Source organism: Dasypus novemcinctus, chromosome 9, assembly GCF_030445035.2.
Source record: "Dasypus novemcinctus isolate mDasNov1 chromosome 9, mDasNov1.1.hap2, whole genome shotgun sequence".
NCBI lineage: Eukaryota > Metazoa > Chordata > Mammalia > Cingulata > Dasypodidae > Dasypus > Dasypus novemcinctus.
Window position 1 is genome coordinate 121,133,060 of NC_080681.1, and position 22,940 is coordinate 121,155,999.

The 22,940-nt window shown below is 38.6% G+C and overlaps 1 protein-coding gene across 8 annotated transcripts in view; it reads right to left on the reverse strand.

The window, feature by feature from the left end:
* VPS13D (vacuolar protein sorting 13 homolog D) overlaps positions 1-22,940 on the reverse strand; it is a 311,480-nt gene that overhangs the window by 192,944 nt on the left and 95,596 nt on the right. For 5 of the 8 annotated variants that reach the window (XR_009187313.2, XR_009187312.2, XR_009187315.2 and 2 more), the window contains exons 36-41: positions 21,665-21,871; positions 20,405-20,494; positions 9,386-9,526; positions 7,438-7,560; positions 4,997-5,071; positions 1,378-1,480 (exon numbers count right to left, since the gene is read on the reverse strand). Coding sequence is in view for 3 of the 8 variants with exons in the window: in XM_058304368.2 (XP_058160351.1) it covers positions 1,378-1,480; positions 4,997-5,071; positions 7,438-7,560; positions 9,386-9,526; positions 20,405-20,494; positions 21,665-21,871 (739 nt within the window). In the remaining 5 variants the exon portion in view is untranslated. The remainder of the gene's footprint in view (positions 1-1,377; positions 1,481-4,996; positions 5,072-7,437; positions 7,561-9,385; positions 9,527-20,404; positions 20,495-21,664; positions 21,872-22,940) is intronic. The other 3 variants (XR_009187314.2, XR_011649753.1, XM_058304369.2) reach the window with 1 other exon arrangement.

Genomic DNA, 22,940 nt, shown 5'->3' on the forward strand with positions numbered 1-22,940 from the left:
CAACTCCCTCTCACATAGAGCTCTGTGCTAGAAAGGAAACCCCCTTAGAACTCAAACTCATAGACATAAAGCTGAATAATCTGGCTACAAAAGATTAGAAATGTCAGGAACTAAAGTAATCTTCATGATCACTCACACCTTATTTGGAACTTCAGAAAGAGCTGAAAGCTACCATTTCATAATCACCTACCTCCAGCAGCAGAGTCTGGTACATGGGGTCCTATGTAAACCATGGCATGATTTTTTTTTTTTCATTTTTATTATCTTTTTTTTTTTGTTGTTACAATATTTTTTTTATTGACTTTGTAATAATATTACATTAAAAATATATATATATGAGGTCCCATTGAACCCTACCACCCCCACCCCACCTCTCCCCCTCCCAGCAACACTCCTTCCCATCATCATGACACATCCATTGCATTTGGCAAGTACATCTTTGGGCACCTCTGCACCTCATGGTCAATGGTCCACATCATGGCCCATACTCTCCCCCATTCCATCCAGTGGGCCCTGTGAGGATTTACAATGTCCAGTGATTGCCCCTGAAGCACCATCCAGGGCAGCTCCATGTCCCAAAGATTGATTTTTTTAAAGTAGCATTTAAGTGGCTATCCAAAGCTTAACAGATCTAAACTAAGTGTAAAAACACAATAATGTTACCTCTAGAGCAGTATCATACTTAGTAGAGGTAAGAAAAACGTGGTTTCAAACTAGCTGATTGTATTACTCATTTCATATACTTCATTACCTAAGTTAGAAAGATGAATATGTATTTTGAAAGTTGAGCCAAGGTCTAAACAGACAGAAAATTCTTAGAGGACACTCTCACTTGGCTTAGGTAAATTCCCATTTGTTCTCCAAACTCCACTCAATTCCATCTGGGTGGAAGTTGTGTTTAAGGTTGAAAGACAGTTATTTTGAGGAAAGAATGTTTTCAAAGCAGTCTCAGACAAATAAAAAAAAATGTTTAATAACCATATATCGCTTGTTTAAAAAGGCATTACTATGAACCAAATATACTGTGTAACATTAAAAAAAAAAAAAAGGCGAAGGGATGAAGACCAAGGAAAAAGATGGAAGACCTTTCTATTCTTACTTCCTACACATGTCCATAATTTGCTTAACGTTTTCTTTAAATATAATGTATACAAGGAACAAGATCATAATTTGGATATTTCAGACTTAGAACCTATTTCTCTGACTATCGATTATATGTAGAACCAGAAGTTCCCTATAAATCTAAGCAAGACAGCAAGTTATTAATTCAAATATAATCCAAAAAGCCTCAAGAAAGGGCCGGTCCTGCTCTGCTGGGCTGGCAGTAGGAGGCTGTGGTGGCAGAAATGGCTCAGGGTGACAGTGAGTGCTCCTTACCTGGTAGGCGTGGTGGTCAGGGTAGCAAACCACAAAGTGCACCCTGTGTGATTCCTCAGAGCAAAGGGGACAAATGGCTGCCGGCGCTTGGGAGTTTTCACCTCTGCCATGAACAAATAGAAGAAGGCGATTAGTACGTGCCTATATCTGTGTGGCAAAGACCCTCCCTATACCTGGAGATAGTGCCAAAATTCTCTCCTGCACAAAGGGGCAGAGCAAAGACAGAAGACATTTCCACAGGTCTGCTGATAGCACAATGAGGCTCCACATATTTGCCACCTGCTGGGGGAAGACTTGGTCCCACCCTCATGTAACCGGTTGTGACGTGTGACTACTGCCAGCCCCCAGTTCTTACGTGCCTTATCTCTCAGAAGAAGACACCTGGATCTAAACTGACTAGAATCAAGAAAGAAACAGATAACGACGCCTCCACTACTATAATCAAAATTATAGCAAGATGACGTCACATGTACTTATTTGTTAAAAAATGACTTTACTTCAAAAAAGCTTTACTTTATATAAAAGTTCCCCTTTATGTCTGCTCAACTGAGATATGGAAAAAGAAAAACATTCTTTTCTACTCTCTATTACTAATACTTGTTTGGGTTTTATGTTTTTGTTTTTGTCTCCTGGAAAATCAGAGCTAGGCTATCCCAAAGCTCTTAAAAGAATGATGTCCTAATATTAGATGTCAACATTTTAGCTCCTTTTTTCATAGATATCACCCACTTATTACTTGATAGTAACAAGGCTAAAAAGGAACATGAAATATGGTTTCTTTTCATAAATGAGCTTTTAATAAGGGAAACTGGAAAGAAACATTGACCAATACAAGACTCTAAGTAATCAAATGCTAGAGAGTTGAGCTGACTATATAAGGCATCAGAGAAATAAAGAGGCCAGAACGGTCAGAAATAGCCAAAGAAGGAGGCTTTATGGTAACAGGGCTGCTTTGGGATCCTGCTACCAGCACCACTGCCCATGCAATGGGATCTGGCAGAAGAAAGAGAGTGATGAAAGCAAGGGGGTGTGGGCTGGTGGGGGGTAGTCACCAGCTCTTCTTGGCGAGGACATGCATCTTCTCCACTGGCCACGCAAAGAGAGGGTAGTGGCAACAAGAAACACAAAAGCTACAGCAAGCCAATACAGGAGCCTCCTGGCTAGCATGCTCACACCACGGCATACCACCAACCAAAAGGGTGCAGCTCTATCTTATTGTGTGCCCAGCTTTAAAGCTCAGAGATGTGAGCAAGACCATGGCCCAAATGGTCTGCAGCTGTGGAGAAAATGGCATCTAGAGGTACCTGCAAGCGCTGACTGAGGAGAAACCTACAGCAAAATTCAATTCATCTTATAGGGTCACATTTCCTGCCAACAAAGTCAAGAAGGAAAATTGCAACCCACACAGCTTTGTACTACCTCTTGAATACGGCAAGGGGCAGTACCATAAAAGGCAGTAATTATCATGGCCTTCTAAAGAGTAATGACTTTATTTTTATCCCTTTTTATCTTCCAAAGTTTCCAGAAGCTAGTACTATAAACATTGTAAAACCAGCAATTTCAAGTTAAGGCAAATTCTATTTTGACAACAACCACAGTTGGGGGAAAGTGAGGGGTCTGAGAACCAGAAATATGCTAAATAAATGGACAAGTCACCATTGTGTTCCAACTATTTTGTTATTAGTCATCTGGAGATACCCCAGATGTTTCCAAAAATAATCTTTATTTAGAATATGCCCATTTCTCACTGCAGTGGCCTCACTTTGCTTTCAAGGTTTGCATTAAAAAAAAAAAAAAGCATTCATCAAGTAGAAAATTAAAGAGTAGCTGTGAGGCTGCTGACAAGAGCAGTGGGGGAGTAAAAAGTTTAAGAGCTGTCTGAAAGGTAAACAGTATTTATTGTGGCACTTTGAAAGGCACCTCTCACTCCATGAGTGCGGCGAGAGCTGCTTTTATTACAGTAGATAAAGGACCCAGGAGGAAAAGAAGCCAGATGTGCTTTCATATCCCACTGTGAGCCAGACTGTAAGTTTCCATTTGTAGATTACATTAAAACAGAACAGGTGGCAAGTAGCTTTGATCACTGTGCAATACAGAATAAAGTGCTAGGAATCTGTATAAAGATATTCACAAGTACTGTTTCTTTGGAATTAAACAGCATGGGTAGGCATTAGGTCCCCAAGCTCCTTGGATTGATTAGACATACCAGTACAGACTTCAGTAACCCCACTCATTTGAGGATAAAAATACATGAATTGCACACAAATTAAAAATCCAACATCAGGAAACAAATCGGACGTCTCCTGCATTAGGGTCCAAATAAACTGTGTGCCTGCCCTTGGCATAGCTCCATTGAAAAAAATTCCCAAGTCCATCAAAGAGAACAGCATTCCCTGATGGACAACCCTAATTTCTTCATAGGCTGAGAGAACCTGAAGTCCTCACAGTCAAGTCCAAAATCATACAGCTCCAGATAAGGAAATGTCCACCCCTTTGGACTTGTTTCACAGAGTAATTCAGCCATTATGAACAGTGTAGGTTTTCATGCTATATAAACAGCTCATTCAGAAAGGACCTGTTTTATAAATCATAAGAAATAGATTAAAGTCCCAGGTTGCCATTAACTAGCTAGTCATGTGAATGAAGGCAAATTACTTAGTCTCTCTGAGCCTCTCTGTCCTCGTCAGCTAAAAAAGAACAAAGCTTTGCTTAGAATGAAAGATTTAACAACAGATATAGAAAAGCTTAAAAGTATATACCCAGAAATAACTGAAGAGTCGATCATAGGCTTTCTTTATGAGCCATCCCTCAAACATCTATCCTGATAAAACCTTCCAGAAAAAAACCCACAGCACTGTTCCCATTTAGTAATATTCCTCTTCTATACTCCAGGTAGCTGAGGCTCAGGTGGCCTTATTTTAAAAAAATGTATCATGACCCAGAATCCAGTGTTAGCTAAGAACAGATATAAATCATTCAGATTAAATGCCATTTTTTCAAAACAAATGAAGAAAAGAACATCTTGGGATTTCAATTCCTTAATGTTTATGGTATTTTCTACCATTGTCACTTACTAGTCAAATGCTCACCTTACAGGAGCAAAGACAGAATAAAAGAACATTTTTGGTTCTATCTTCTAAGCTCCTAAATTCAAATCTAAAGAAATTAAGGTTTGCATCTAAGCAATTATTTACTGGGAAACTTTTTTCTTGGTTCTATTTCTGGTCATTATATCTACTATTCCATAAAGTTCCTTGCATTCCCAAAATGTTCACTGAATATTTCCTAAACAAAGACTTGCAACACTACTGATGGAGGATATTTTTCTTCCATTTACTTGCTTTTCCACAGAGGAAAAATCACTGATATTTGATAGTTCTGCATCACACATTTATTCCATTTCCACCAAAGGCTAAGGGAGATTGAAGTGAGATACCATGAAAATTAGCACATCGCTTACTTCTGCTGTAAGGTGACACTCTGTTCATTACCCTATTACTAAAGCAAATTACTCACAACTGGGTGTATACCCATTCAATTCCCAATAACATAAAATCGATGTACAAAGCAGTTTTTAAAGCAGGAAAATAATGCAAGCCCTTGCTTGGCTATACTGTACCTCTAGCATAGATCTGGTGCTCTAGGTTAGTCAGACTGGCTGTACTCCTAGTTCTAAGGTAGACAAGGGGGAGGCCTGGGAGATAGGAAAGACAAAGTTAGAGGGTAAGAATAAACACAGTGAATAAGAAGACTCACCTCCAAAACAGAAGCACAAATAGAGAACATTACAAAAATACCAAGCATCATGCACTTAAAGAATCATTCCCGTAAATGAGCATTAAGACCTAAACTAAGAATGTACCTGACAAAATGAACAAGACTTTTTTTACAATAGCCTTTAGATGGAGACTGTGTCAAAGTAGCAAGATTCTCTTTTTTCTGAATTCAGGGAAGAAAAGGTATTCAACATTCTCTTGAAAAGAATGACATGCTTTTTGAGGGTTTTTCATTTAAAGCATGTATGTTCTTAAATGGCATAGAAAAGCTACACAAACCAATCAATATTAGTAGGGATTTTAGTGGGAATTGCTACATTCAAAATTGGAAAAGGCAGGCAGCAACAGAATGTTAACCCTACAAAGTTTCCAAATATTCAGAAGAAAGAGACAATGTGTGTTCTAAATTAAAACAATTTTTTCTAAGGAGTTATCCCATAGTATTGTTAAAATTCCAAATTAAAAATGGAAGTTTTAGAATATTTATATTTGAGATTTCATAAAAATTTCCTTGGAATCTTAAAACTAATAAATTCAATAAGGTACCATGCCATCCAGCTTTACCTGCTGAATCTCAGCCTTTATAGAACAAAGTCAACAATTACTTAAAAATGAACCAAATATTTTTCTTTCCCCTGCTAGAGAAACTGAGAAATCAGGAGCTCCCTTTGGCTCAATTTCATATTAAGAATCTCTTCCCTGAGGGCTCATATTTTAAAGTTGGCCTTATAAAGCACAACTTTTGTGGGAACATGTCTAAATATACATGAATAAGGACTTAAAAGTTTGAGATCAGTTCAACAAGGTTCAAACCTATTGACTTCCATTTTAGTAGGCCTATTTTAAAAATACAATCAATGCCATTTGTTATGCCACCACTCAGGAATTTCCAATCACAAAAGAGGTTTGGATATGTACAAATATGCAGTTATGCCTAATTAAAAAGATACATTACCATAATGTAGCTAACCATAAAAACCTCTTAGTAAATAAAAATCAAGCTTTAAGTTTTGGCATTTAACATAGATAAAGACAGCTTATGAACTACAGAGAGAGAAGAAAAAAAAGAAAAAGAAAAAGAGGGAGAGAGGGGACAAAAGAAAATCCTTGATCAGAATCCCGAAGATTAGGCCTCCAAGGTATTTACACTGACTCCAGATTTAAGACAGCCCTGTATGAACAATATTCTTTAGAAAGACTCTCTTGGATACATGACATAGTATAAAGATTATTTGGAGTCTTTTGGTAGACTATGCTATATTTTTTTGACAAGCAAATTGAGAAGCCTAAAGGAAGAGACAATTGAAGGTGATGATATCTGCAAAGTCTTGGCTCCTTAAACAATAACCTTAAGACTTAGAAGCAGCAGCCTGGGAAACCAGAGAACACGCACAGCTGACATTTCTTTGTCTCTCCTTTGAGTAGTACAAGGCAGATAGAAAAGTCTACACATACACCCTGAGGAGAGATGAACTAGTTCAAATATTTCGTACCCAAAAAAAAACGTATCTTCCCATGACACGTTTGCAGACCAGATGGAATATTTAAGTATTAATGAGCTATGTGAAGCCCAGCCAAGACTCCCAAAAGAAATCGCACTGAAAGAATCGGAACAGAGAGGAACTTGGATGACAGTGGCTTGTAGAACAACTAAGGACCATGCAGTTGTCCATCGCAATCTCCCCAGCTCTGAGGAAAGGGAGTTCAGTGGTAAAGCATTAAATAAGGAAAGAAAACATTGCTAAAAGAGAATAACCAACTCCTCTTTCTTTAAGGGGCTGGATATTCAATTCTTTTACACTTTATGAACATATAGGACCTTCTGGTTAAAAACATTTCCCTCATGGGATCATACCCTTTCCCTTTTCACAGTATACCCAAACCCTCTATCTCTAGATTTAGAAGACTTCAGAGAAGTTCTACCCAGTCAAAAACTCAATTAATTGGAAAACCAATGTTTTGCTGAGTAAAACACAAACCTACCAATGGTTTGATCCTGGTGCATTTGCACAAGTTCAAATGCAATGTTACCAGAATTTAGGAATGACGTGCTGTAGATCCTTTCTATTCCACTAAGGTGGAAATAGAGAACATATTTAAAAATTTCAGTAGCTGGTGACAGAAAACTATCTCTTGCAAAGACTAGAACAGAACTATAAAAGATAGCCAGAACTTCCTACAGGTTTTTCCATGAAGAATGATAGCTGTATTTGGATTTCTCAGTGAAACATTGTTCTATAGGTCAACAAAGACTTAGTTGGACATTTGCCAAGTAAACTCTTACTTTGTCCAAAGCATGGAGGATCCACTGAAGAGCCCATCCAGTCTTCTGATTTGGTTGAATCTATTTCTTTGTCCTGTTTACAGTAATCTGCCATCCATGATTCCTTGGTACTTTCATACTGGTCTAGAAAGAATTCCCCAAAGATATTAAGTATAGTTGTAAAAGTGCTAGACAGAGATATAAATGAAATTCTATGGATATATAGGAGAGAGGGAGATTCATTCTGCTATGGGGTATATCCAAAGTCTGGGGAAATCTGCAGAGAGATGGAGACCTTGATACAAGGCCTTAAAAAACGAGAAGAGTTTACCAAAGGATTAGATAAAGTGGCATTGCAGGCAAAGGGGACAGAATATGCCAAGATCCCAAGACATGAAAGTACGTTGCACATTTAGAGGACACTGAATACTCTGGTGTAGCTTTAGCACAGCATGTGAAGGTAGGGACATAGCTAAGAGATCTAGGAAAGCAAAGAGATTGGTTTGCTCTAAAGAGCTTGGAATGCCATGTTAAGGGAGAGGGTTTACAGGCAGAAGGACCAGGTAGGAGGCTATAAATAAAAATTACACTGAGGAGGTAGAAATCCAGCCGACAACTCTCCAGGAGTAAATAGTTTTACTCTTTTATTTGGGAGACAACAGGTTAACGAAATAATTATATTGCACCACACTTGGATGAAGAGCTTTATATTAATTAAGACATACTTTTTAGAACAAGAATCATTGGTTTCTGGTTTTCAGTCCCAAAATTCAGCTACAAAAACTAGATTTGTTTAAATGCTAACAGGACATAGCAATGTTTCTGGTTTCAGCACAATATAAGGAATGAAGAATTTTAAAAAAAGATTTAAAAAAAAGTTTCACCACTTTTTTTTTAACCAGGGATACCTTTTGGAAGATTTTTTCAAATAGACAGATGCTCATCAGAAATACCAACAAGAACCTTTTTGTTTGAGATAAGCTCTTGTTTACTGCAGGTTTTCAAAGTACTACCACAAATTTTGTATAGCCTTCCAGATTAACAGATAACATGAGGTCAGTACATAGTGATATTAATAGCCAGATAGATGAATGAATGAAATGAATGAATGAATGAATGAAATCTGATCATTTAAAGCAGGGGATTAAAATTTTTTGGATTAATAAACTATGATCTCATTTCACTATATGTTCTCTCCTTCTTACTCGACATGAGGAAAGGCAATCAATATCTGAATATTTAGCCTCAATTCAACACACACACACTGAAGAAAATTCAGATTTGCAATAGTATATATTATCACTCAGAGAAAACTACAGTATTACCAAAATTATATCTGGATAGATCAGTTGTTCACAACAGTTAAGATGAGTATTCATAGCCAAGGAAGGTACTACCTAATTGTATGATAATGTTACCCTCCTTTCAAAGGATAGGAATGCAGAGAGAGAATAGTTAGGACTCACTGCCTCTAATCCAAGAATGTACATTCTTTGTTGTCACAGAAGCTTTCAGAACATACACCAGGTTTGGCAACCCTTTTAACAAAGTCATTTTCAGAGGTTAACATATTTGATGGGAAATAGCACAGACCATTTATCCTGCTCTAAAGACAAGGTCAAAAGCCTATCTTTTTCAGAATTTTTCTCCGACCAGCCTGAGAGAAGTGACTCTAAACTCACTTCCAGGACATGTAAAAAACCCAGGGAGTAAGCATTTTGGGAAAAAAAGTTCATCATGGACACCCAAGTAATCTAAGCTCTTGATCACTGACAGAAATAATAAGGGGTGTCAACTCTAGGGCACTGGCTTGAAAAGAATCATGAGGCCATAGTAGGAAAGGAGCTACGTTGAATGAGAGATGTTTGGCATGGGCCCAAGTATTTAGTAAACCATGATTAACAGTCTTCCAGACAAGGGACTTGTTTACAGAAAGGTACTAATCTTCTAAAGACAACTTTCCACTTACCAATTAGTACAGAAGTGATATTGATATCCAAACGGGGTTTGGCTTTGGCTTCCAGCTTCAGTCGAGGAGGATGGAGACGACTAGCTGCCTGTTGTTGCCAGGATACAGAGCATGGCCATGGCTCAACAAATGGCTCCCAGCCTAAAAGAACATAGGAAATAAGACATGCGTTCAGCAGATATTAAGAGTTTAAAGGAGAACATGGTCCACAAAAGCTTAGCAAAAACAAACTATAACTTAATAGCTTTCTATTTTCAATTTAATTCTACAATGAAAGCATTATTCTTAGCTATAGGTCACCCTACAAATGGCTGGATTGTCTAGATGGTAAGAGTAGAGAATGGATGTGGTGGTTGAGTGCCTGCTTCCCACATACAAGGCCCCTGGGTTCAATCCCCAGCCTGGTACCTCAAAAAAAAAAAAAAAAGAGTGAAAGAGGATATATGTAACCCCACCATGGTCTTCCAGAAGTGGTTGGAAGGAAATCAGAAAATACCCATTCCTGACCTATTCAAGATGGAAAAAGGAGACTTAGGCTGGAAACATAATACAGTGTAGTGGATGATTGTGGGAAGATGACAAAGGAAAGAACTCCAGTACTCAGTCCTTCGACCATAACAACTATCAAACAGGCAGGAACTGTCTGAAACAACTGTTTTGAAATTCCAGAGGCCAGAAGAACATTGTACAGCAACCAGGGAAAAACAGGAGGAAAAGACTGATAAATTATGGAAAGGAACAGTAAATTGCCTTCTCTGCATAGTGGTAACCAATGCCCATCTCCCACTCTTCTGGCAGGCTACCTTGGTGTCTAGTCCCTGACCAGCTTACTGGTAAAAGAAAGGGACATAAAAATTAAAAATCCTCTTCCCCTTATCAACAAGAACATTATAATATTTTTGAAGCAATGGCAAAGAAGATATTTTATCAGTTCTAAGAGATAATTACACGGGAGTGTAAAAGATACGGGATTTTCCCTTTTGGAGTAATGAAAACGTTCTAAAATTGACTGAGGTGATGACATCACAACTCTTTGGTGAAAATGAGAGCCACTGAGTATACACTTTGAACAGACTGTATAAAATAGGGGGCTGTATAACACAAGATATCCAGTGATGGAAAATGGACTGTGGTTATCAGGATAAATATTAGAATATTCTCTCATGAACTATAACCAATGTATATAACAAGGTGTTAATAACTGGATGGGTTGGGGAAAAACATATCAAATGTAAGATAAGGCCTATAATTAGTAGTAATATTTTGATGATGCTATTTCATAGTTTATAACAAAAGTTTCACAACTTTTATAAGGTGTTGATGGTGGGGAGATACATGGGAGCCCTGTATGATGATATGCATGTTTGTGCTATAAGCTCACAACTTTTACTATGTGCTTATTGTTTATATATGTTCATGTATGAATGATTTGCTTCAATAAACTTTATTTTTTTAAAAAATCCTCTTCCTGAAGATCAGGGGTATGCATAGCTGATCACTGATCACAGCTTTTGATAAGTCAATATGGACTGCTGGGGGCCTGGCTCTGAAGGCAGCTAGTTTCAATCTACCCTGGAAAAATGCTGCAGCAGTCATTGTTTTACCCTGCCCAGACAAAGGTGGTAGCAGCCATTGTTTCAACCCACCCCAGACAAAGGCAGCAAGAGCAACTGTTCAAACCTCCTCCAACAAGGGCAGTGGCACTGGAGAATTAAAGACCCTGCACTTCCTCAGGGCTGCAAGGATAGTTAGTTGAAGAGCTGCACTGGCTGGACAGGAAGGAAAGTTCAGCTTTTGGGAGCCATTGGAGAAGCATTTGGCACCCACCCTGATTCCCTCCCCAGGGCACTTTGGAGCAGGTCTGTACCCTCTTTACGGGTCCCTGGCCCTGTTTTGGCTGGGAAAGACTAACTTGAGAAAGTCTTCTCTGGTGTGTCCTCCTACCCGAATTTGCACTCCAGATAAAAACAGCTTGAGACAACATAAGGAGTGTAAAAATCTACAGAGGCAACAGTCCAGGACAAAGTCCTGCTGGCTTCACATACCCAGTGGGGAGAGGTTTGTCTGCTGGGAAACAGAGGGGACAATCAAAATTCTGTAAACAGGGGAACTCCAAAACAACTGAAAAGTAAAAGCCCAGGACAAGACAGAAGCCCAGGAAGACAGGGAAAACCCTGCACACTACAATTGCCTTTGGCAGACCTTCTTCACAAGAGGGCTGAAGCTCAAGAAAATCTGTCTTACCAACAGCTGGTTACAAATCCAGGAAACATATATCCCAGGTAGTAAACCCCAGAGTAAGTATTTTAAAATATTAAAATGTACAGTGTAGGTGGCGGACTTGGCCCAGTGGTTAGGGCGCCGTCTACCACATGGGAGGTCCACGGTCCAAACCCTGGGCCTCCTTGACCCATGTGGAGCTGGCCCATGTGCAGTGCTGATGCACGCAAGGAGTGCCCTGCCACACAGGGGTGTCCCCAGAGTACACACAAGGAGTGCACCCCGTAAGGAGAGCCACCCAGCAAGAAAGAATGTGTAGCCTGCCCAAGAATGGCGCCACACACACAGAGAGCTGACACAACAAGATGACGCAACAAAAAGAAACACAGATTCCTGGCCACTGACAACAACAGAAGCGGACAAAGATGACGCAGCAAATAGACACAGAGAACAGACAACCGGGGTGGGGGGGGAGGGGAGAGAAATAAATAAATAAATCTTTTTTAAAAAATGTACAGTGTATAACAAAAGAGTATAAGACAAGCAAAGAAACAGAAAATGACAGCCAATCCAAATGCAGAGGACAGAGATCCACAACACACCAATGAAGAAGACAAGATTGTGGACATATTGAACAAAGCCTTAAGTAAAGTACAGAGATATCAAGAAAACAGTGAATGAATACATACTAGACTCTTAAGTAAAGAGACAGAAATTTTTAAAATGAACCATACAGAACTACCACAGCTGAAGATCATAACAACTGAAATGAAAAATGCCCAGGAGGGTTTAAGAGAAGATTGCAACTGGCAGAAGAACCAGTGAACTTAAAGACAAGACACTTGAAATGAGGTAGACTGAGGAACAGAAAGAAGAAAGAAATATTAAAAGCAAAAATAGCCTATGTCACCTCTGGGACACCATCAAACACACAAACATATGCATTCAGAGAGTCCCAGAATGAGAAGAAACAGAAAAGGGGGCAGAAGGAATAGTAAAAGAAATAATGACAGAGAACTTCCAAAACTATAGGAAAAGACATGAATATACAAATCCAAGAAAACTCAGAGAACATGACAAACACAAAGAAAAATAGGTTCCATCAAATATTGATTACATTATCGAACGCAAAGGACAAGCACAAAGGGCTGGAAGCTGCAAGAGAAAAGCCATGTGTTACATATATGGGAGTCCCATTAAGACTCTGTGCCAATTTCTCATCAGAAAAAATGAAGGCAAGCAGGCAGTGGGGTGAAATACTTAAAAGTGCTGAAAGAAAACAACTGCCAGCCAAGAATTTTATATCTGGAGAGACTCTCTTTGAAAACTGAGGGGTAGAGAGTAAGACATTCTCAGATTTTAAAAAAGCTGAGGGAGTATATCACCTTTAGACCTGTCCTACAAGCAATGCTAAAGGGTGTTTTTAAGACTGAAATGGAAGGACACTAGACAGCAGTTCAAAGCACCATAAAGAAATAAAGACCTATAGTAAAGGTAACTAATCATTTGGGTAATTATAAATGCCAGTGTTGATATACTGTTTGGTATATAACTCCACGTCTTACAGGTGTCAAAATGCAAATGCATAAAAAGTAATGATAAATCTAGGTTTTGGGACATACAATGTACAAAAATACAAGTGGTAACAAGTACAAAAATAGTGGTGAGGGGACAGGGAGGTAAAGGAAAAGAATAAGTATATGCTACTAAAATTAAGTTGGTATCAAACCAAATATGATAGTTATATATTGAGGTTGGTAAACTTAACCCCATGGTAACCACAAGGAAATAGATGAAAAATACATCCAGACAGAAATGAGAAGGCACTCAATATGGTTCAAAACAAGAAAGCAAATAAATACAAAAGTATGCTTTAATGGAAGTGAGGAACTAAAAAGATATAACTGTTAGAAAGGCTAATAGCAAAATGGTAGAAGAAAATCCTGTATTATCAGTAGTGACTTTAAATGTAAATGGATAGGGAAGCAGACTTGGCCCAATGGATAGGGCGTCCGTCTACCACATGGGAGGTCCATGGTTCAAACCCGGGCATTCTTGACCCACGTGGGGCTGGCCCATGCACAGTGCTAATGCGCACAAGGAGTGCCCTGCCACACAGGGGTGTCCCCAGCGTGGGGGAGCCCCACACACAAGGAGTGCGCCCCATAAGGAGAGCCGCCCAGCACGAAAGAAAGTGCAGCCTGCCCAAGAATGGCGCCGCACACACGGAGAGCTGACACAACAAGATGACGCAACAAAAAGAAACACAGATTCCCAGTGCCGCTGATAAGGATAGAAGCGGTCACAGAAGAACAAACAACAAATGGACACAGAGAGCAGACAACTGGGCAGGGGGAGAGAGGGGAAATAAATAAATAAATAATAAATAAAATCTTTTTTAAAAATGTAAATGGATAAACTCTCAGCTCAAAAGACAGATATTGGCAGAATGGATTAAAAAAGCATTACCCAAATATATGCTCTCTGCAAGGGACTCACCTTAAATTAAAAGAAACAAGTAGGTTCAAAATGAAAGGATGGAAAAATATATACCATGCAAATAGTAACCAAGAGAACTGAGTTGGTTATATTAATATTGGATAAAATTGACTTTAAGTCAAAAACACCATTGACAAAGATCACAATTTTATACTGATAAAGGGCATGATTCAATAGGAAGATCTAACAATTATTAATATATATGCACCTAACATCAGAGCCCCAAAATACATGACAGATTTGAAGGGAGAAATTAACAGTTCTACATTAATAGCAGGAGACTTTACTACACCATTCTCAATATTGGATAGAACCTCTAGTCAAAAGATCAATAAGGAAGTACAAAACTTGAGTGATACTTTAAACCAATTAGACCTAATAGACATATATAGAACAGTGCACCCAACAAAAAGAGAATATACATTCTTTTCCAGTGCACATGGATCATTCTCCAGTGCACATGGAGGATTCTCCAGACACCCAAATTAGAAAGAAGTAAAACTTTCCTATTTGCAAGTGATGTGATCCTATATACAGGAAAACCTGAACAATCCACAACATAGCTACTAGAGCTAATAAATGAATTCAGCCAAGAGGCAAGTTACAAATTCAATACCCAAAAATCAATAGTGCTTCTATACACAAGCAGTGAACAACAGGAAGAAGAAATGAAAAAAAGAATTCCATTCACAATAGCACCTAAAAGAATGACATATCTAGGAATAAATCTAACCAAGAATATAAACAACTTACACACAGAAAACTATAAAACTTTGCCAAAAGAAGACCTAAATAAATGGAAGGACATTCTATGTTCATGGATTGAAAGACTAAACATCGATGTCAATACTATCCAAAGCTGGGACGCGGATGTGGCTCAAGTGATAGGGCTTTCGTCTACCATATGGGAGGACCCAGGTTCAATCCCTGGGGCCTCCTTGTGAAAAAGAAGAAGAAAAAGCATGCTTGCGCTGCAAGCCAGTACCCGCACAACTGCCCACATGGTGAGCTAGTGCCCACGCAATAAGCTGAGTGCCCGCGCAAGTGAGTCACACAGCAAGTGATGACGCAACAAAAGAGAGATGAAGGGGAGAGTCAAGGTGAAGTGCAGCAGAGACCAGGAACTGAGGTGGTGCAATAGACAGGGAACGTCTCTCCACATCAGGGGTCCCCAGGATTGAATCCCGGTGAATCCTACAGGAGAAAAAAATGAGAAGAGAAGACAAAAAGAGAAATAGATACAGAAGATCACACAGCAAATGGACACAGACAGCAGGAACAGCAGGGCAGGAGGAGGGGAAGGGGGAAATAAATAAATAAATAAATCTTCACATACAAAAAAATACTACCCAAAGCAATTTATAGATTCAATGCAATCCCAATAAAAATTCTTTCTTTACAGAAATGGAAAAGCCAATCAGTAAATTTACATGGAAGGGTAAGGGGCCCCAAACAATGAAAGCCATCTTGAAAAAGAAAAACAAAGTTGAAAGACTCACACTTTCCACTCTTAAAGCTTACTACAAAGCAACAGTAATCAAAACAGCATAGAACTGGCACAACGACAGACACGTAGACCAATGGAATCAAACTGGGAGCTCAGAAATCAACCCTCATATTTATGGCCAACTGATTTTTGACAAAGTAGCAAAGACCACTCAATTGGGAAAGAATATTCTTTTCAACAAATGGTGCTGAGAAAACTGGATCTCCATTTGCAAAAAAGGGAAGGAAGATCCTTACCTAATACCATATACAAAACCAACACAAAATGCATCAAAAGCCTAAATATAAGAGCGAGAACTACCAACTCCTAGAAGAAAATGTTGGGAAGCATCTTCAGGACCTAGTGTTAGGCAATGCTTTCTGAGACTTTACACCCAAAGCACAAACAACAACAGAAAACATAGATAAATGGGACTTCATCGAAATTTAAAACTTTTGTGCTTCAAAGAACTTTATCACAAAAGTATATGAAAGAAAATATTTGGAAATCATATACCTGATAAAGGTTTAATATCCAGCATACATAAAGAAATCCTTCAACTTAACCACAAAAAGACAAACAACCTAATTTAAAAATGGACAAAAGACATGAACAGACATCTCTCCAAAGAAGATAGACAAATGGCCAGAAAGCATATTAAAAAATGCTTTACATCATTAGCCATCAAGGAAATGCAAATCAAAAGCTCAATAAGATACCAGTCACATCCATTAGAATGGCTGCTAATAAAAAATATTAAAAAATGGAAAATAATAAGTGTCACAGAGAAATAGGAACACTCAGTCATTGCTTGTTGCAATGTAAAATGGTGCAGCCACTGTTTGGTGGTTCCTCAGAAAGCTAAGTATAGCACTATTATATGACCCAGCAATCCCACTACTAGGTATACACCCGAAAGAATTGAAAGCAGGGACTCAAAACAGGTATTTGCACACTGATGTTCATCACAGTATCATTCCCAGTTACCAAAAGATGGTAACAACCCAAATGTCCACCAACTGAAAAATGGATAAATGTGGTATATACATACAAAGGAGCATTATTCAGACATAAAAAGAAACAAAGTCCTGATACATGCGACATGATTAAATCTTGAAGACATGTTGAGTGAAATAAGCCAGACACTGCAAAAGGACAAATATTGTTTACCCCTAATGATTTGAAACAATTGGAATAAGCAAACTCACAGAATCAGAATCCAGAATATAGTTTACTAGGGAAAGGGGTGGGGATAGGGAATGGGAAGTTAAGACTTAAAATGTACAGGGTTCCTCTTCGGAATGAGGGAAATGTTTTGGTGTCAGAAGGTGGCAATGGTAGCACAACATTGTGAACACAATTAACAGCACTAAAATATTTATCTGAATATGATTAAAAGAGAAAATATGTTAGCATAAAGATAAGGTTTAAATTTTTTTTAAAAATCCATTTAACTACACTACACAAACAGTGAACCCTAAGTTAAAGCATGGACTTTAATTAACAGTACAACTATAAAAATGTGCTATTATCAATTGTAACAAAAGTTCCACACTGATGCAAGGTGGTAGTGGTGGGGTGGTAAATGGAAATCCTGTATTTTATGCATGATTGTTCTGTAAATCCACATCTTAAAGTTCCTAATACAAAAAAAAAGTAATAGTGGCATAAATATTAAATTTGATATTCCTCATCACATTAATAACCCATTAGTTAATAAACTAGGTATCTTTGGAAACTCAGTAACTTGATTTTTAATTTTTCATAACTGAAACCATACCAGATGTAGAAAGTTAAATAATAAGAATGTACAGTTTAAAGAATAATAATACCAAGCATTCATGTACCCACTATTCAGCTGAAAAATAGAAAATTACTGTTTCCTATGAAGTCCAAGTGCCACTCCACTATCTCATTCTCCTTCTTCCCACTAATTCTCTCCCACCCAACTCCAGGTAAATATTAGTTTGAATTTTTAGTTAATCATTTCCTTGCTTTTCTTTAGAGATTTACCACACGTGTATGTCTTAAGGACACATTTAGAGAAGCGGACTTGGCCCAGTGATTAGGGTGTCCCTCTACCACATGGGAGGTCCGCGGTTCAAACCCTGGGTCTCCTTGACCCGTGTGGAGCTGGCCCACACACAGTGCTGATGCGCTCAAGGAGTGCCCTGCCACACAGGGGTGTCCCTGCGTACGGGAGCCCCATACGCAAGGAGTGTGCCCCGAAAGGAGAGCCGCCCAGTGTGAAAGAAAGTTCAGCCTACCCAAGAATGGCGCCGCCCACATGGAGAGCTGACACAACAAGGTGATGGAACAAAAAGAAACAGATTCCCATGCCGATGACAACAACAGAAGCGGACAAGGAAGACGCAGCAAATAGACACAGAGAACAGACAACTGGGGCCAGGGGGTGGAGGGGGGGGAAAGAAAAAAAGAAAAAAGAACACATTTACTAGTTTTTACATAAATGGAAGCCGAGTGTATGCATTCTTTTGCAACTTTCTACTTTTGCTCAACAACATCTTTGAAATTCATTCATACTGATGCAGATAGCTGTGGTACATTCATTTTCACCACGAATAGTAATCCATTAATAAACATAGCCACCATTTACTTATCCATTCTACTTCTGAGAGATAATTCAGTTGATTCTAGTTTTATTACTGTTGGGAAAAATACTACCAAAGCAGTCTTGTACACATTTCCCAGGACACATAGACAAGAGTAGTGCTAGTTTGTTGAATATTCTCATACTCAACTTTCCTAGGTTTTACCAAATTGTTTTTCAAAGTGGTTGCACCAATTTACAGTCCTAGCAGGAAATAAAAGTTCTACGTCTTGCATCCTCACCAATATAATATTGTCACACTTAATTTTTGCCAATCTTTTAGGTGTGAAATGTTATCTCATTATGATTTTAAAGACTTAACTTTTCAAGGCCAGTTCATTCTGAACAAATTTCTAAATGTACTCATTCAATAAGCCATGGCGCAGCTGATTTATCCATCCAAATCCAATCTAGCACACAGCATATAGTAAGTACATTAGTCTCCTCGCACCATTTATTATTCGGTGACCTGAATATGTTCCTACAATTTTAAAAGGAAGCAATATTTGGTAGAAGAAAATAAAAGATTCTCAGAAAAACTGCTATCATGTGCCCTGCAAAGATTTGGGCTACCATTCTAAAATTAAACATTTCAAACAATTAGGATATAAGGGTGCTATCATTAAGTGCATCCAGAACACAGAGGGAGAATGTTAACTTACATGTCAATTTTACTTATTCATTCATTCATTCATTCATTCATTCATTTTAGGAGGTACCAGGGATTGAACCCAGGACCTCGTACATGGGAAGCAGGAGCTCAACCACTTAACTACACCCACTGCCTGTCAATTTTTTTTTAAGATTTATTTATTTATTTCTCTCCCCTTCCCCACTCCACCCCCAAGTTGTTGTCTGCTCTCTGTGTCCACTCACTGCATGTTCTTCTGTGTCTACCTGTATTCTTATCAGTGGCACCCAGAATCCATGTCTCTTTTTGTTGCATCATCTTGCTACATTAGCTCTCCATGTGTACAGCACCATTCCTGGGCAGGCTGCACTTTTTTCGTGCTGGGTGGCTCTCCTTACAGAGTGCATGCCTTGCACGTGGGGCTCCCCTACACGGGGGACACCCCTGCGTGGCACAGCACTCCTTGCACTCATCACAGGGGTCAGGAGAGCCTGGGTTTGAACCTTGAACCTCCCATGTGGTAGGCAGATGCCTATCCATTGGGCCAAATCTGCTTCCCTCTGCATGTCAATTTAAATGCCAAGTAATCTCTAGATCAGCAGCAGCACAGCAAGTAGAGTTTTAATTTCTCAACAATTCAAAAGGAGCTATCGCTCTTAGGTTTAAGTCATAGATTGTGCAGCATGACACTGTTTACTCTGCCTATGCCTACTCAGAATTCTGATAAGGACTCCTCTAAAATCTCTTCAGGCAAAAAATGTCATCACTCAAACTGCTTGGCCCTGGAATAATCGTTCCTGAATGTACCCTGTATAGACCCTCTCCTTGGTCTTTCCAATAGAAGGAAAGAGGCCTGAAAAGGGCTTGCAAAATATCTGGGTTTTAAATCACCTGAAAAATAATTTGCTCTCAACAAGTATGTTCTGCTTTGGGAAGTAGTTAAGGCCAATTACATATTACCACTGACTCAATATACTTGTAATGAAGCAAGTGCAATGGGGAGTGAGGAGACTTAAGAGTTTAAAATGCTTACTGGGCATAAATCTCGCTTGAAATTTAGCTACTAATCATCAGGACCAAACAAAAGATTCTTCACTATAGAGCAAATTCACATTCTGGAATGAGCCAAACTCCAGGAACCAAAAGAATTTATAAGATGTGAATATGATCAAGCTTTTCTTTTGCTTATTTTCTTCATTAACAAGGAGAGCTTGGTCACGTCATTTAACCAATCTGTGTTCCTTTATTTGGAGAAACAACTGAATCTGTTTTTAGGATTAAATAAGATAAATGTGCCTAGACAGGATTTTTTAAAGTTATGCTACCATAATTTGTTGAGCTCCCTTTTGTCGGTTATTAAAAAATAATAATAAACTATGAAAAGTTATTTTTAAATAATTCAATTGTAACAGGTGTTCTTAGAAAAGTAAAAATATCTAACTTTTGTGCTGATGCTCATAATCCTTCTCTGCCCCATCCTTTTCCCTCACGTAAAATTTCTGTAGCAATAGGCCCAGGCAATCATTTAAATTTATTTTTTAAATCCCACAATGATGTATGCTTTATACTGACCTGACAGGGCACGGTTATAATAATCTCCAGAAAGGGTAAAGTGGGCATAGCCTTCAGGGCTAGTTCTCACATGCTGAAGAAAATTCAGACCTGCAATGAGAAGAATCTTACTGCAGCAGTGGGGTAGGAGCAACCAAAGCTGTCTTTTGCAGACAAATCACATTAATGAGATGTTAGTGATAGCTGACACTGATGGTCTCATATTAAAATACGTAATTTTCATATTTTGTTCATTATGGATTCTTTGCATTAATTTTGATTTTCAAAAAGATTGCATTGAAATATTAATAATCTTGATTATTGAGGTTTTGGGCACCCTTCTAAAAGTAGCACCAGGGACAAGTGCTTCTTTTGCCTCCTGCTAGTCCCAGACCAAGCACCCAGGTATGTCCAAACCCTGGAGGAACATAAAAAATGATTTTATCCACATTTTTACCTGACTATCGAAAAGAAGGCAACGTAAAAAGAGCATTCAAGTCCCGATGAATATTAGCTCCAAATTTTAAGATTACCTTAGAAAAATGAAAACTAACCTAATTATTCTCAGCGGGGGAAAGTCAAAACTCCAGTTGTTACTTTCAAATAAGTGCAGGCAAAAGAAGACCTCCACAATGTATCAAAGGTTGGATTAAAGCCCCTAAATCAAATTTTACTTGAAGGAAGAAGAGGCTGGCAAGACCAAAACAATGGAAAACTGAAAGTAAACACTGCAGTGAGACTTTCATTTCCTCCCCAGAATCCTCCTCTAACACTGCTTATAACAATGCATCCTGGCCCCATTCCCCTGAAGGACACTTCTATTACTGTGTTTCTTCCCCGCTTTGGCTCGATGTAAAGACTCTGAGGTGAGCTTTCTAATGAGATTGCTTATTTTTAAGAGATGAATAGGGTTGAAGCATTACTTCCTGAACTTCTCTTTTAAATGCCTTTAGTAACAGTATTCACCACAGTCTTTAAATTTATAAAAAGATAAGCAAACTGGGGAGATCAGGAATTATTTAGCTACAGTTGTTAATATAACAGAAATTTCATCAATGACAGTTTCTATTATTCCCAAGCTGTGCTGAAGGGCACATATGGCAAATAAATATAGATTTCTTTAAAATGCATCTAATAAAAAACAGATGTAAAACCATTATCTAAATTTTGCCCATACTACTAACTAGAAGAGAGTATGAATAACATAAAAGACAGGCCCTAAATTATTCAGCAATCACTGAAAATATTCAAGATGAATCTGAAAATCAGGAAAATACTCACAGGAAAAGGTGAGCTCGGCAAGAGGAACATCACAATCCATGCAATCATCAATAAAACAGATGCACACACTCTCAGCTTTAATCTCCACTCCAGAGATCAACTGTGCTGCCCAGGTCTCCTGGTTACTTCGACTTTTAGAGGCCAGGGAGAGAGACTTCAGAGGTTCAGCATTCTTAAACAACCAACTTGCTGCCTTTTTCAATTGGCCTTCAAAGAAATTGAAAGGTGATTACTTCAACTAGTTCCCACACCTGCTTCAGCAACTCAGAGGAAATAGAGAAACAAAGTTTATAGACCTACTGGAACAGCCCAAGAGAGCCTTGATTCTCAGATGTATTCCTAGACTTAAAAAAAAAAAGAGAGAGAAAACTAGCATAACAGGAATTTTCCTTTTAAGCAAATAGAACAAGACCCTCTTTGTTGTGTACCTTCCACACAAGTTCCCATACATTTTTAAATCTGGCTCAAAATGCATCCAGGAAACCCTTCTTCCTCTATTATGATATTTGTAGAAGGAGATGAGAGGAGAGCAAAGGGAAGGGGTGGGGAAGAGGAAGCAAATTCTAGGTGCCACTTGGTAGTTAAGTATTTAATCACTGTGTAGTTTTGCACATGTTGATGTGCTGCTTCGTAACTGTTCTCAAATTTCTTATTTTGTGTATCTTTTGCCTTCTCGACCAAATCACAAATTCCTTGAGAACACAAAGAAAAGTGGGAATTGCATGAGTGTAACATGCAACTATTAAATAAGAACCCTCTGAAAACAACCAGACTGCGAGAGGAGGAGGAGGAGGTGGGGGGGGGGGGTAGATAAAGGTAGAGGGGAGGGGAGGGGAGGGGAAAGGGAATGCAACTCCAGACTCATGAATTACCAGCAGTTAGTACACGGAATAGTGGTAAGTGGTTAAAGGCATGGGCTCTGGAGCAAGATGGCCTGGCTACAGATCCTGGTTCTACACTTACTACCTGATGGACCTTGGGCCACATATTTAGTGTCTCTGTGTCCTAGAGCACCCTCTCATAGGACTGAGATGAGGAGGAAACAAATGAGTATACGTCAAGTCTTCAGATCAAAACCTGGCATGCAATAAAGGTTCTCTAAACAGTAGTTGCTATTATCATCTTTATTATTGGTAGAATTAAGTCTTAGCTACTAAGGAAATAAAAACTAACAAAGAAAGCCAAAAAGGTTCTTAGGAATAAAACATGTACTAAAAATTTTAATGTAAAAATAGAGTAGAAAGAATAGGAATGTAAACATAAAGGGTTATAGAGT